The 14,128-nt window shown below is 39.3% G+C and overlaps 1 protein-coding gene across 1 annotated transcript; it reads right to left on the reverse strand.

The window, feature by feature from the left end:
• Nucleotides 1-40: 40 nt before the first annotated feature.
• On the reverse strand, nt 41-12,005 carry sel1l (SEL1L ERAD E3 ligase adaptor subunit). The gene is made up of 21 exons (XM_022768504.1): nt 11,471-12,005; nt 11,266-11,303; nt 10,486-10,672; nt 8,985-9,152; nt 8,512-8,617; nt 6,898-7,060; nt 6,704-6,757; nt 6,548-6,607; nt 6,380-6,461; nt 6,110-6,264; nt 5,497-5,553; nt 5,342-5,410; nt 4,856-4,933; nt 4,616-4,678; nt 4,279-4,366; nt 3,925-4,073; nt 3,444-3,609; nt 2,908-2,982; nt 2,567-2,739; nt 2,281-2,409; nt 41-2,107 (listed from the first exon to the last, which is right to left on the reverse strand). The coding sequence occupies exons 1-21, from the start codon at nt 11,556-11,558 to the stop codon at nt 1,835-1,837; spliced, it is 2,421 nt and encodes an 806-aa protein (XP_022624225.1). The 5' UTR covers nt 11,559-12,005; the 3' UTR covers nt 41-1,834.
• Between the last annotated feature and the right edge of the window lie 2,123 nt (nt 12,006-14,128).

Raw genomic sequence — 14,128 nt, forward strand, 5'->3', positions numbered from 1 at the left:
AAAGGAAAAAATTCTCAAGTCAAATTAACATTAACAACCATTAAATATCCATATATCATTTATTCATTTCTTTATAAACTTGTATTTGCGATGGTAAAAATGCAGTCTTCGATAATCTTCACCAGTGTTTCAGTTTGGAGAGTTATGTGGGTATCAATACATGAACGTCAATGCCATTCAAACAGTTTGGAATCATTTCTTATTGTCCAGCAAATAACATTTTACTGTCCTTTTTGACTTCATACACGTCATGCAGATGTTTTGGCAGGTAAATTCTCGATAACAACAAGCACACACTGCGGAACTGAACAAATGGACTTTAACAGCATGTACGTTTCTGATCTAGTTTGGAGAAATACTGTATGGCCTAACCATGGCTTCATTTGTTTCCCATTTCAGGCTCAGATTTAGGTCCATCTGAGCTGAACAGCGTAGGCAGAGCGCAAGGCTGCAACTTGGACTTTGGTGAGGGGGTGGAAATTCTCACAACAGCTGAAGTTGGGTAACCAAAAGAAAAAAAAAAAAAAAAAAAAGGTTCCTTCCTCTAATGTAGAAACAATCCAACAATCCAGAGTTTGAGGCGCTGCTATCTTTAAGGCTGGTCCAATTTCTGCCTCAGCTAACACAAGGCTTAATGAACTAAAGAAAAAAGGCAGGGGGGACTATTACGCTACCTTCCAAAAATCAACAAATCAAAGCATGTTGATGGAGAGATCACCCCAATGTACAGCACACCTTCACTACTGTTTCTCTGGTTCTTTCACTAGGCTGTATACATCTGCTTTTCTCACATTTGCTTTTTAGGATGAATTTTGAAAACAGCTGTGCACTCTGCTTTCACTCTTGAGAGTGAAAGACGTCTGTATGAATTTTAAACAGGATCTGCATCAGGGATTTTGGTGACAGCTGAGTTTTGACTTCCGCAGCTTCTCAATCTCTCTAGATATCTGCCACGTTGAAAACACGAAACATCAACCTGTGTGCTTAAAATTAAATAATTTATCAAACAAGCATCCAGACCAGCTTTTCTATGGATCACCACTTGACATATTTCTTGTTCTTAAACTGATGACATAACATGGCTTTAGTACATTTTAGCACTGTCACTAATGCTGAATGAACAAAAACTCTTTCTCTGTGAATCGCAGGTATGCAAAAGGTACTGACTTGACAACATGTCAATTAAACATATAACTAATGAATGCAAAATTGCAATGTGAAAATTAATGCAAAACTTGTTCACTCACTGGGTGTATGAAAAAAGTCAGCAAAACATGCAAAAACATGACTTCTTTTAGCAACTAGACCGGGGCTAGCAAATAAAATTATCTTAGTTCACAATTTCCTGATTTTTTTTCTAAATACTGCGCAAAATTAGGACATAAGCACTTCAACTGAGTGTAATTTTCTCAAAAAAAGGGACGTGAGAAGAAACTAATGCACATATCAGATTCCAACTATGTTGACCAAAATGTCTTTGATCTGGCACCTGCAAGACTATTTCCATGGTGAGGACACAGGTGCTTCTGGCAGTATCCTGAGTCACAGACTAACAAGTCCCAAGTCTGTGTTATCCTCTCAGCCCTCTGTTCTGTCCATAAACACCTTCACTGTCTTGCTCTAAGGACCAGCATATTTTAAATGGAGAAAGGGAGTTGTGAGACTGAGCAGTTCAGCAGCCAGCTTAGTCTCTCTTTATGTGGAGGGGAGCAGGCAGAGTGGGAGCGGTGCCTAAACTAGCAGGTATTCAGCTAGTGAGCACTAGCTGCCCCCCGCAGTGGGTTGGCGCAGCCTCTGTCTGTCTATTCCTGCCCTCACTCCGTCTGGCTTGCTCTCACTGCTGCTCCTCTTCCTCCTGGGCCGGCTCCTGGGCTTCTGTTTCACCCTGACCCTGGGTCTCGGCCTGGGCTTGTGGCTGTTCCTGAGGTGGTCTAGGGGGGGGTGCCGGGGCAGGGGCAGGCGGACGAGGTGGCACTATGATTTGGTGTTGGCGCTGTCGGTAAGCGATGACTGTGCCTAAGAGCAGGGCGATGACAGTCATAAGGTAGAGGTCCCACTCTGGGCCCAGAAGCTGGTCCAGGTCCACCTGAGAAACCAGCTCCTTCAACTGAGAGGAGCCACAACCAAATGGTGAGAGAATGAAGGACAAAGACACATCTGATTAATTTCAGTTCCTTCAAATGAAGAAGCTTTTAACTGGTCTGAATTATAGTTCTGAGTCTCCATTTCAAAGCCAAATTGACACTGATCCAGCTAGAGAATTTAGGAGGAAACACTTACATTAAGATCCTGCATATACTGTAGCGTGTAAATCAGGCCCAGCTTGCACAGGGCCAGGAAAACTGGGACCTGGGCATCAGGACTGGCTTCAGCGGCCATGTCGTAGAATCGCTTTGCTAAATGGATGTCCTGCAGAAAACAAATGGAACATTTCAGAATTACACATCTGTCTGTCCATCATTAAATTTGATATCTACATTTACTATACTCTGCATTTATAAAGCAACGTGACGTGTAGTGTAAATAAATGTAATGTTGAGAGTCATCGGTGAAACTCTATGCTTACCTGTTTGATGCCCAGGCCTTTCTCATGCATGTAACCCAGGTTGAACATGGCCTGGGCGCTGTGCTGCTGCTCTGATGCCAGTCGGTAGTGGATGACAGCTGTCTCATAGTCCACATCTGTGCCATAGCCATAGAAGTGATAGTCCCCTAGTTTTATCCTTGCCACAGTGTAACCTGGGAAAGACAATAATAGTAATAGTAATAATAGACTGTCTTCTCTCCCAGGGTAAGGTTTCCTTTATGTAAATCAATCACAGATGGAGAAAGAAGAAAGGCTAAGTGCTAAAAGTAAATCCAGCACAGATGTAAAAGGGAGGAGGAACAGAGTGTGTATGGACTCACCTTGTGCTGCAGCTCTTGTCCAGTGGAGCAAAGCGCGTGGGTATGTCTCATTCTCACTGAAGATCTTCGCCCCTTCTGTTTGTTACATTCCAAACAAAGACCAAAAAGTACTTTGAAAAATGTGCATAATAAGACACAGAGGCATTCTTTGCCACATTTGTTTCACTAAAATCAATCTTGCTATTGTTTAACAAGAAGCTAACCAACTGTGATTAAACTAAAGGCAAAGACTAACTTGATTAATGTGAATGGTTCCAGTAGCATTTGGTTAATTTGAAGAGAATAAGTGTAAACATTATTTATAGAACATATTTGTTGTTAGATCATCAACTGGCCACACAGCAGAACAGGGAGCTAGACACACACACAGGTAACAGGTTTTCACGGGGTCAGAGGGTTTGCTAGAAGTGATGCTAAGGCTACAAAGAGGTTTTTGTTAAATAAACTGTTTTATGGCATTTGAACCTGATTTGCTTTTCATTTAAACACACTTCCTTTCCTTCCTGCCATGATGCTAAAGTCATTGTTTCTCTTACTCTGGTCCAGAATGAAGGCCACGTTGCTTTGGGCCACCTCGTAGCCCTGCTCAGCCAGCAGCAGATACTGCACCAGCGCAGCATCTGTCTCTCCCTCCTTAAAGCTGCCGTAGGCCGTCATCAGACGCTCTGACCAGCGACCGCGCTCACACACGTTCTTGAAAAGCTGCAGCAAAGATATAGGCACACAGTGTGACACACCAGACAGTCACACACAACTATGTCATTGTAGCTGTTTCTAAGGTTTGTGACTTTTAAATTGTATCACTTTCCATCTTGCAATACCATACATGAGTGTAAATGACGACCACTAGAAGACTAGAATGAATGATAACTGTTCAACTCAAATGAGGAGCTACATAATTGGCAGAATATAGGCTTCGATGGATGAATAACTGCTGAAACACAGCACAGATGCTCTCAGTCCCTCCTCGTTTCAACATAACAAAGAGAATGGAGCAGCGACAGCAGGGTGGCTCACCTCCACAGCAGTGTGGCAGGAGCGCATCACACCAGTACCGGTGGCGTGCATCTGAGCCAAGTTGTAAAAGGCCAGGATGTGGCCTGACTGTGAGGCCAAGTTGAAGAACTTGAGTGCCTGTTTATAATCACGCTTCACACCAATGCCATCTGGGGAACAAGAGGAAGAAGAGAGAGAGAGAGAGAGAGAGAGAGAGAGAGAGACAGAGACAGAGAGAGAAAAACAACCAATTACATGAAAGAGAAAAGAAGTATTATAGTCACCAGAAATAAAAAACGATGTGGGAGAGTAAAATTATTCAAATCTTTAGATATAAACACGTATACTCATTCACACTAAGCCCTCAACACTCACTGTAATACATGGTGCCCAGCTGGAGTTGTCCGTCCACCCAGCCCTGCTCTGCTGCCTTCTGGAAGTATTTCAGTGCCAGCTCATAGTTCTGAAGACACAAACACACAACTTTCAAACGGCTGCTCTCATTTCAGCATCAGCGTTACAAAGCGAAAGCCTCATAAACTAAACTACTGAGATTTAAATTTTCACCTATGTCTATTGTCAGTGCCAAAAACTGTGGCTGTCAGCTTAGCAAAAGAAAACCAGCTGAAAACTAAAATGAGTCACGCTGGGTTTCTTATGTTAATGTACAGATAATATCAAAATGATTATAACATGTAAAAAGGTTCCTCACCACTGTGACACCTCTTCCATACAGATAGGCCATGCCCAGGCCACTTTGTCCCACTGGATTACCCTGAGTGAAGAAAAGGAGCGTGTCAAAGCAAATACTGACGGTGAGTGACAGCTGAATAACACCTGTCACCTGTGCAGTAACAGACACCTGCTCCTCTCCAGAGAGCTGTTTTCTTTCAAAGCGTAACTGCAGTAATGCTACATACATAAAGACATCATTCTACAGCTTCATTCTTACCAAGTCTGAAGCTTTCTTGAAGTACTGCAGGGCCGTCTCGTTATTCTGAGGGAGAAACTCACTGCCCTCTGAGTACATCTGAGGGACAGAAGGAGTCACAGCAATGAAAAACTTGATGTAACGCCTCAAATACAAGTGCACTGTGCCGCCCACTGTTAAAACACCAATGCCAAATTATTGGCCTTATTTATTTTGGATTGAATTTAGACTATCCTGCTGCTCTCCAACTATCTGACTGATTCTCCCAAGTTCTCACACTGTAAAGGCTACATATTTATAATGTTTGCAAACACAGAAGTGAAACAGACGGGTAAAAAGAAATCTAGGCTCTTTAAAAATCTATTTGAATATTATCAAATAGATACTTTGACAGAAAAGGACAATTTACAGCAACTATATTGGTCAGTGTAAGACAAAAAAAGAAAAGGTGTATTCAGTGAAATTGCAGAATTAACAGACAAATACATTCAACCTCATCTCACCCACCTTGCCAAGAAAAGCCATAGCGTGTGTATTGCCTGCATTTGCAGCCTGGGTGAAGTAGTCATACGCCCTCTGTTGGAGAGTGAACATCAGAAATACATTTACTGCTGCAAAAACAACCACGAGAATAATTCAAAGCCATTTTTAAAAAATGTTACCTGGTGATTTTGTTCAACTCCACGTCCTCCATGCAGGTGAAGCTGACCCAATCCCACCTGAAATGGGAAAAAAAATTGCTTAGTTAACTTTGTGGTACAATAAAAAATGTTAAAACTATCACCTTGTAGACGGACTAGTTTACAATCAAAAACAATTACCATTAATACTGAAAATACTTATTTAAATTATGTAAATGTAATAGTTAATAAATTACGCAGATATGTCCATGCATAGAAAAAAGTGTTGACAAATATTTTTAATTCTTACATAATGCTGTGAGCACTGACTGACCGTGAAAGTTTGTCTTTAAACTAAGACATATGTCAACTGTCACAAAAAGCAGCATGATGAGGTCTATTTGACCTGGAACGCACACACTTGTTTGCCACTTTTGTAGCCGTTATCCTTCTTACACTTTCTCTATTGAAATTCTACAAAATTGTGGAATAATATATTTTTTTTAATCCTTTTTTTCTCCCTGGAGAATCCAATTTGGGTATATTTATTAAAATGTGGCATCATCACCCGATAATATCAGGGTATAAATAAATGTTAATTAAGAAAATTTAGCTGCTTGTTGTATTGAACAAAGGACAATGACAACCATCTTACCTGAGCTTGTACATCTCCTTTCTCAGCTAGAAACTGGTAGTACTGGATCAGGTCCTCCTCCAACATCCCGCTGGTGGAGCCCGGGTTCTCCACCTCATCCAGAAGCCTGATCCTCTGGACAGCTGAGCCCCCTGTCAGGGACACATCACTGGCCACTGGAAGAGATGAGAGCAAAAGTGGAGACTTTTAATGAGGTTATGTGTCCAAAAGAATCGAAATATTACACCAGAATATTACATTAAAAAGTTTGTAAGTGCAGCAAATTCTTACCCTGATTTGCCACAAGCCTGTAGTGTGTTAGTGCTGACTCACAGCTCTGAGGAACACCCACACCTCCCCAGTATCTGTATCCCTAGTAAGACAAGAGGAAAAGGCATTTTAATACCTTATAAATAGAGTGATTCTATAACTGATTCTCTGATAGACCAGTGGACTCACCAGAATCATATGAGCAACCAAGTTTCCACCAAGTGCACCAAAGGTGTAGTAAACCAAGGCCTGAAAAACAAAAGATGTAGAGAATATGAGAACAAGTGTTAGAAGAATACTCCAAAGGAGAAAGAAATTGTAAGATATAACAGAATGAAAACGCACCTTAGCTTGACTCGAGTTAACTCCAAGTCCTGCAGCATACAGAAAGCCAAGGGCCTATGGAGAGACAAAGTACAATCTCACCTATTTAATTATTTGAACACAAACAATCTGCATTTTTAATAAAGATGTCAGGTCAAAATGCAACTCAACATCTTTCTCAATTTAAATATTAACATTTTGAATGGGAAATCTACCATCTGAGCTTTGGGTGAGCCCTCCATGGCAAGCCTCTCAAACATTTCCTTGGCCTTGGTGACATTCTGGTTCATGTAATCTCCAAACAGCATGGCGTAGGCCACCTTCTCCATGGCTTTCTGGTGACCCTTCTCTGCTACTTTGAGCAGCTTTTCATATAATCTGAGAGAGCAGTTGGATAAGCAGAGATAACTTAGGTGAAGTGGAAGTGAAGAATAATGTGTACATAACAAACAGTACTGTGACATCTAAAGCAAATAAGGATGTGCTGACCCAAGTCACATGGTAATAAAGCACACATGAAATAGATGTAGCCATCCCAAAACTACATTTACAATCTGATCAAATAGTGTCTGTTAGGTAAAGAAGAAGCTTTTGGCTACATACGATGACTGTTCGGACACAAACGTTACGAAAAAACGAGACATACTCTCACATTCACAAAGCATATTAAAAAGATGTGCCAAGTTTTGAGATATAATATAGTTCATATTGGACATACTGGGAAATCATTAACAGTTGAAGCCTCTAAGACATACTTGAATTCAATGTGCATTTCTTGCATATCTTATTTGTCACAGTCAAGCAAGACCATCTTAAAACCTATTAGGACACTGCACAAACACGCCCTTAAAGTCCTGGACAGGAACTTACGACAGTACCTCCACTGCAATATACTTCTTAAATATAAGATGTTGAGCTTTGACAATTTAATTGTGTATTCAGACGTCCATTTATTGCATAAGATTATTCATAATGGTGCTTCTCCACCGAGTGGAGAAGCAAATGGTCAAGGTCTGCTTCAAGGGGAGACTGCAGTGTCCCTAAATGAGGCGCCGCCTTTGCACAATCTGCTTTTCATCCAAAGCTATTAAAGAATGGAATAAGCTCCCCATGAATCTGAAAGCCTGCACAGGTTTTCATATTTTCTCTCACAAGATCTTACAGAATTTATTTCACATTCTGATGACCTGTTTTTATAACCTCGGATATACAGTATGTATATTATATTTTAATATCTATATTCTGTATTGTGTTTGTTCCTATTAAGTGTGTTATTGTTTGTGTGGTTATGAATTGGATGTTGGCTTATTTGTAGTTGTGATATTAGGTTTTGCTCTGTGTTTTATCGTTTCCTTCACTTGACCAGGGACTTAAGATGGAAATTAGCTAGTCTTAGATGAATGTATTTTGTACATGCTCCCTGATATAAATTTAATCTAAAAGAAAAACAAACATATTTTTCTCAGCTTGTGTGAGCTTACTGTTCTTGCAGCAGTCCTGGTGGTTGAAATAAAACTAGAGTAAAGATCTGCCTTTGTCTGAGCGGTTTGCTCTATCTTACTGCCTCATCCTCACTTTGATCGTGTCTCTCAGTGATGAAACAGTAATTTATTTTTCTTCTTTTTCAGGTTTCAGGATTAAGCTAATTATCAAGTCTGGGGAAAAACTGGGAAGTAAACATTTGCAGATAAAAATATATTTTATATTTGTATTTTTTTTATTTTTCAATTCTTCTCATAACACCATTTGTTATCAACAAACCTAACTGCTTCTTACAACAGTGCAAATGTCTTCAAGCCAAGGGAATAAATCAAAAGGAAGAAACTCACTCTTTCTTCTGCGTCCTCCTGGTGGTGGCATTGAGCATACCCAGGACAGTCTGATACTGCTCCTCAGCCTCCTCCGCCTGCAGTCTCTGCTGTGCCTGCTCTTCCGCTAATGGAAAGAGAGGAGAAGCCAGTAAGAACAAACAGATGAAATAATGGCTTTCAAAACTTTGGCAGCCATGGGGGCCATAACAATTGTGAAAATGAAACCATGATGTGCCATTATACCGGTTTCCATTATCAGTTTCAGTAGCTGTTGACGGTTTTATTTGGCTAGACAAATAATTAACATTAAACTAATTCTATAACAATACATCTATATTTGTTGGCTTTGTGTGACAAAAAGGCCTGCAATACTTAAATGTTCAGCCAACCATTTTAGCAAATGCACCACTGTTTAAGGCAGCTGGATGACTGCATTTTAACTTCAAAATACAACACCTCATTAAAGTCAAGGCCCTAAATTGAAGACTTACTCTCACAGAAACCCCACTTTTTCTCCTGGTCATAGTCGTAGGTTGTTGCGCACCACAGCCGTCCATCCCCCCGTCCATCAGTGGTACAGTCTGAGTACTCCCTCCCCTGGAAGAGGAATGGGAAGATGCAGGGTTCCCCATGGGCTGTACCTCCATTCACCACAGGAACTGTATAAAAAAAGCACAATATTATTATAATGATAATAAATCAAAATAATGTTGTAAAAATACCTGGCTGTAATATATTAACATATAGAAAATTTGTCACTATGTAAATAAGTTACCAAGTCTCTCTTTCTTCTACAAGTCTTCATATTAAAACATTAAAAAAATTAATTTCAATACATTTCCGTAAATTTTGATCTTTATATTATGATCAATACTACAATTGTGCAAGATGCCTGTAGGAGAACAGTTAACAATCCCCAAGTAAAATGATGCAACTGACTGCAAGAGAAGTCACAGGTGCAAGGCGCTGTTGATTTCTCATGGGGTTTAACTGTTTAGCCAATCTGGCATTGCCCTGAAACCACACACGCCTTTGCTTGGAGTCAGCAATACTAAAAACAGGTTAATGTGTCGACTCAACTAAACTTAGAAAGAAAAAAAAAAAACAGGGTAGTCTTCATTCTCAAAAACAGATGACATCAAGATTAAGACTGAGGAGTCAATAAACCTACTGACAGGCTATCACTGCTACAGACCAGTAACATTAGCCAGAGATGCTTATAAAAGAGCTTACATGTTATCATAGGGTCACACAAAAGGTCCTTGAAATATACCACTAAAACACTTAACACGCTGAGGAGAATCTTAAGGTGTTATGGTTCAGTAACTGGTATGTAACATTAAAACAAAAATGAAATCACAAGGATCAGCTGTTAAGTTTGTACCTGCAAATTCCAAGCCTCGACTTCAAGTCTGACTTCATCACAGAGGTATAACCACAGTTATGCACAGTGGTTCATCAAACCCTTGTTAAGCACAGCTATTAACCCTTACAGTGTCAACTGAAATGAAAACAACTGAAATGATCTGCTGTCATAATCATGACACAGTATAAGCAGAGGTAATATGGCATGGCCAGAGAAAGTTTTCTAGAGTAAAGTCTCAAAGGCATCGCACTGCTCCATCAATCTAAATCTCTTTAAGCTGGACAGGTAAAAACACTGTACTCAAAAGTCAGCCTGTGAACACTGACAGAAGATATGCCAGTTTACAATCTCAGTCTCACACAGACATCCGGAGCTAGACATCTACATAAGCTAAAAAAACAAAACAAACCATGGCCAGAAAGAGTGTATGTTCAGTCATTAAAACAGAGAGGTACAACAACTCAATTTATAACATTCAATTAATAAAAATCAAAAATAAGACAAGGATTGTGTGTGCATGCTCAAAGTTAACAGGCGACACAATGCTTATGCCGTAGTTCTATTGCCTGGCTGCACTACAAGCGTTCCTTACAGCTGAATATTTGAGTACAAATTTTTGTCTTTACCCTCTTTAGGTTTCTCCTCAATAGGAGGAGGCTGTTCAGGCAGGTCCTCCTTCATCTCTCCCTCCAGTCCATCTCCAGGTGACTGTTTCTCCTCTTCTGGCTGAGAGACTTCATGACCAGAGTTCACACCTGCTGCAATTACTGATGCCAGATGGACATCTTCTTCATCATCTGGGTCATGGTAAGACTGCAAAGATAAACACAAGGTTATTGTAAGGGAACAGCTTAAATGAAGTGATCATATTGCATATTAACACTGATTGAATACAGTTCGTAATAAGATTATTTGTAAACTTAATAGTGATTTCTATCTCCCAAAAACTTGCAACACTGCTATCTGCTCACTCTAAAATGTCTGATTTACTGAATTAGAAAAAGTTAAACACAACAGCAACATGTTGATTCCCTCTTACCTGTTAAACAGCCAATTTGGGCTGAAAAAACTTTTCCTACAGTTTTTTTTAGCCTGGACAAGATGGACCTTTGCTCTTTCACACAAATAGTTTATGATTAACAATGCCTGTCTGCCAATAACTTGGATAGGATTAAATAAATCCATACTAACAACATCATAATATCAACATATCATAAACCTCTGGAATAACACACAAGGCAAGGCAGGTGCAACCCATAAGAGACATTGGGTGGTAGATGCCACTAGCCGTTTCTATGGAGGTCTATTTTGTTATTCATCTGCACTTATAAATTCTAAATCAAGTCAGTCATCCTCAGGGTTTGATATCCTAACTGGAAGACCAACATCAAATAGCTATGACGTACCTTCAGCTCTGGTCGGTCATTCCCTTGTTGCTCTTCATCTGAAAAGTATTAATATTGCAGCAATAAAGACACTGTTATCTTGAGATGGGCGAAGCTGTTCTCAGAACTTAAACAGCTGCTTGCAATAGTATTACAAACGTAACGTTATAGCAACTTCTGTCTGCGCAGATATTAGCCAGTAATACCGCATAAATGAGGTACTTACCAGATGTTATTCCTTTAATGAAGACTATCAGGAGAATGGTCATAAAATAAACTGTTCTCGTCGTCTTCAAACACCTCTTGAAGCCCATTGCTGTTGTTGACAAGCTAACAATCTGCTAGCTGTAGTTGCTGCTATTTCTATCACCAAACATTCAGGTACAGTTGAGTCCCACTATGATATAAAGCATAAATAAATACACACACGAACGCAGACTCCGGTCAAAACGGAACCTAGTTCTCTCTGGATACCACCTTGATTAATTTTAGCTGCTGTAGCTGTCAAACAAGCTAAAAAATTCCAATGCAAAGCTAAGCTAGCAGTGTAGTAACTGGCTGAAAAGACGTCCAGCTAAAAAGCTAGTGCCACAAAAGACCAACCACACGGCGCAATATTTGCAAGTGACCCAACTCTTCGGTCTAAAAGTTAGCTGCCGAGTACTTCTTGGGGCTAGAAAACGTAGGAGCAAAAAGCTTTTAGCGTTTAGTTTATATTAACCAGATACTACTTAGCTACCCATGTTAAGCCCTTACTACTGATCGACACTTCCTATTCTCGACATTCGACCAATCAAAACGCGTTTCGTATGACAGTAGCCAATGAGCGTGGGCCAAAGACGCGTAAGCGAATCAGGTGCGTACACAATTATGTTTCTAGTCGATGGGCTTGTCCACGACACCAGAACACGTTATGAAAATGCAAGGATAATCATACGTAAGGTAGTGCTGGTTGCTTTTCTTGCATATTATTATTTACACCGTACGCATAGTAAATACGAATGTTAGAAGTAGAAAAATTAATAAATATACATACCCTGAATGGTTTGTGATATCCAATGAATTATGCAATGCCTTACTCTGTGGTACTGTCACTTTTTTTCATGCCTCCAAAACATTACTGCGCAAACATGTTATGGAGGGATTTGAAGAGCCTCAAGAAAATAAACAGCTCCAGAATGGTCAGTGGTTGGTATACCCTCAGGCGAATGTGAAGTTGTATGTATGTATGTATGTATGTATGTATGTATGTATGTATGTATGTATGTATGTGCCCGTATTGTGACAACTAGGAAACTGATGTCTCTGGTCATGTCATTTTTGCCACTTGTTTTATGTGTTTCACGCGGTTTCCCTTTGGGTTCTGTCTTGTTTTTGTTTTATGTGAAATCACCAATCCAAATTCAAATGAACAAGTTTGAAATGGAAATAAAGGATTGAATCCTGAAACTTTGATTGTGAGATTACTGTTACTATATTCAAGGACGGATTTATAAAGTTGTAACCAGTTGGCTTTTAAATGGGTGATAAATCATTTATTAGGTCTTTATTTGGACTTACTAGTAAGGAAGAAACTTTTACTCCTTTTACAAGCTTTTTTTAAACTACAGATTTAATTTTTATTTTTTCCAGAATAGTCAAAATGTTTGAGACTAAAGTAGCAGCTTTTGAGAGCAAAAAAGTGGAGATAAATAAAAACATGAGTTTCTGTCTTCTGTAAAGCTAACAAGAATATTGTAAGTAAGTTACTAGTATTCTTGAAAATTAGTATCCTACAAAAATACCTTTTGGTTCCGTGGAAGGTCTGCAACAGGTCAACAATAAAAGATGCATCTCATATTTCATATCTCATATCTTAAAATTGTTTTGTTGCACAATGGTCTCAGCAGCTGCAGAATATTGTTTCCCCATTTAAATAACAACAGCTCCTGGATATTGTCACGATGACATGCAAAAATGAGTCAAATCTTCTTTCAGAAGGCACCAAACTGTAAGAATCACAGAGCAGCCTCTAACTAAAGGTGCACTCTGTCAGGTCCTTTGCATACAAAAGAAATCACACCAGCAGACATGGTAATTAATAACTGCATGTTTATTTACAGGCGGGTTTATTTGTCATTTCAGAGACAGTAATAAGACAAAGACATCATTATTTAGAAAAAAAACCATTCACAGTAAACAAGATAATGCAAGGCAGGGAGTGACAGACTGAGTTCAAACAATTAGAACAGTGACACATTATTTGTTGTAAGCACTCGACAGCTTTTCACAAAAAAAAACATTTGTGATGTTTGACTTTGTGGTGCAGATATGATCCTCCACGGGCTGCTGAGACTGTGCAAAACCACATAGAATCAGATTAGCCTTGTACTGTATTAGCCAAGAGAAGCACAGATATGTGCCAAAAAGATAAAATTGAGATTTTTCTACTCCTGGCAAATTCCAGCCTCTGCCAGTATTGTATTACATCAACTGATATCCAGACTGAGAAGGGTACAGAGCCAAAAATCAAAACAACAAATGCCAAAAGTATTAAGTGTCTGGATACTTTTTGGACCCATTATGTTAGAGTGTATCATTTCAATAAGGCCATTTATACAGTGATACATTTATTTTCTTCAAAATCATCATGTAAGACTCTTATCTTTAAAATGATCATGTCTTTGGTACAAAACTTTGAAGGCAAATCACCTGATTTGTTCCGTGTGAGCTTGCACACAGGCTACTATATACTATATAGAAAAATGTGGAAATGTGTTTCTTCACATTTGTACACTGATGTTGTGCAGTTTCTTAAGATGGATGCACACATTAACACACTCAAACATCCACACATAACTTTTTAAAGTTAGAATGTACAACAATATTAATGTACCATAAAAAC

The sequence above is a fragment of the Seriola dumerili genome, unplaced genomic scaffold, assembly GCF_002260705.1.
Source record: "Seriola dumerili isolate Sdu_G_001 unplaced genomic scaffold, Sdu_1.0 BDQW01000025.1, whole genome shotgun sequence".
Lineage (NCBI taxonomy): Eukaryota > Metazoa > Chordata > Actinopteri > Carangiformes > Carangidae > Seriola > Seriola dumerili.

What these genes read in the sequence shown, in the direction of transcription:
- sel1l (XM_022768504.1), bottom strand. Translation starts at nt 11,558, where the DNA reads ATGGGCTTCAAGAGGTGTTTGAAGACGACGAGAACAGTTTATTTTATG. An exon ending in TGGTTGCTCATATGATTCTG is followed by an intron (nt 6,462 to 6,547) that starts GTGAGTCCACTG and finishes TTGTCTTACTAG; the next exon opens with GGATACAGATACTGGGGAGG. An exon ending in AGTATATGCAGGATCTTAAT is followed by an intron (nt 2,108 to 2,280) that starts GTAAGTGTTTCC and finishes GGCTCCTCTCAG; the next exon opens with TTGAAGGAGCTGGTTTCTCA.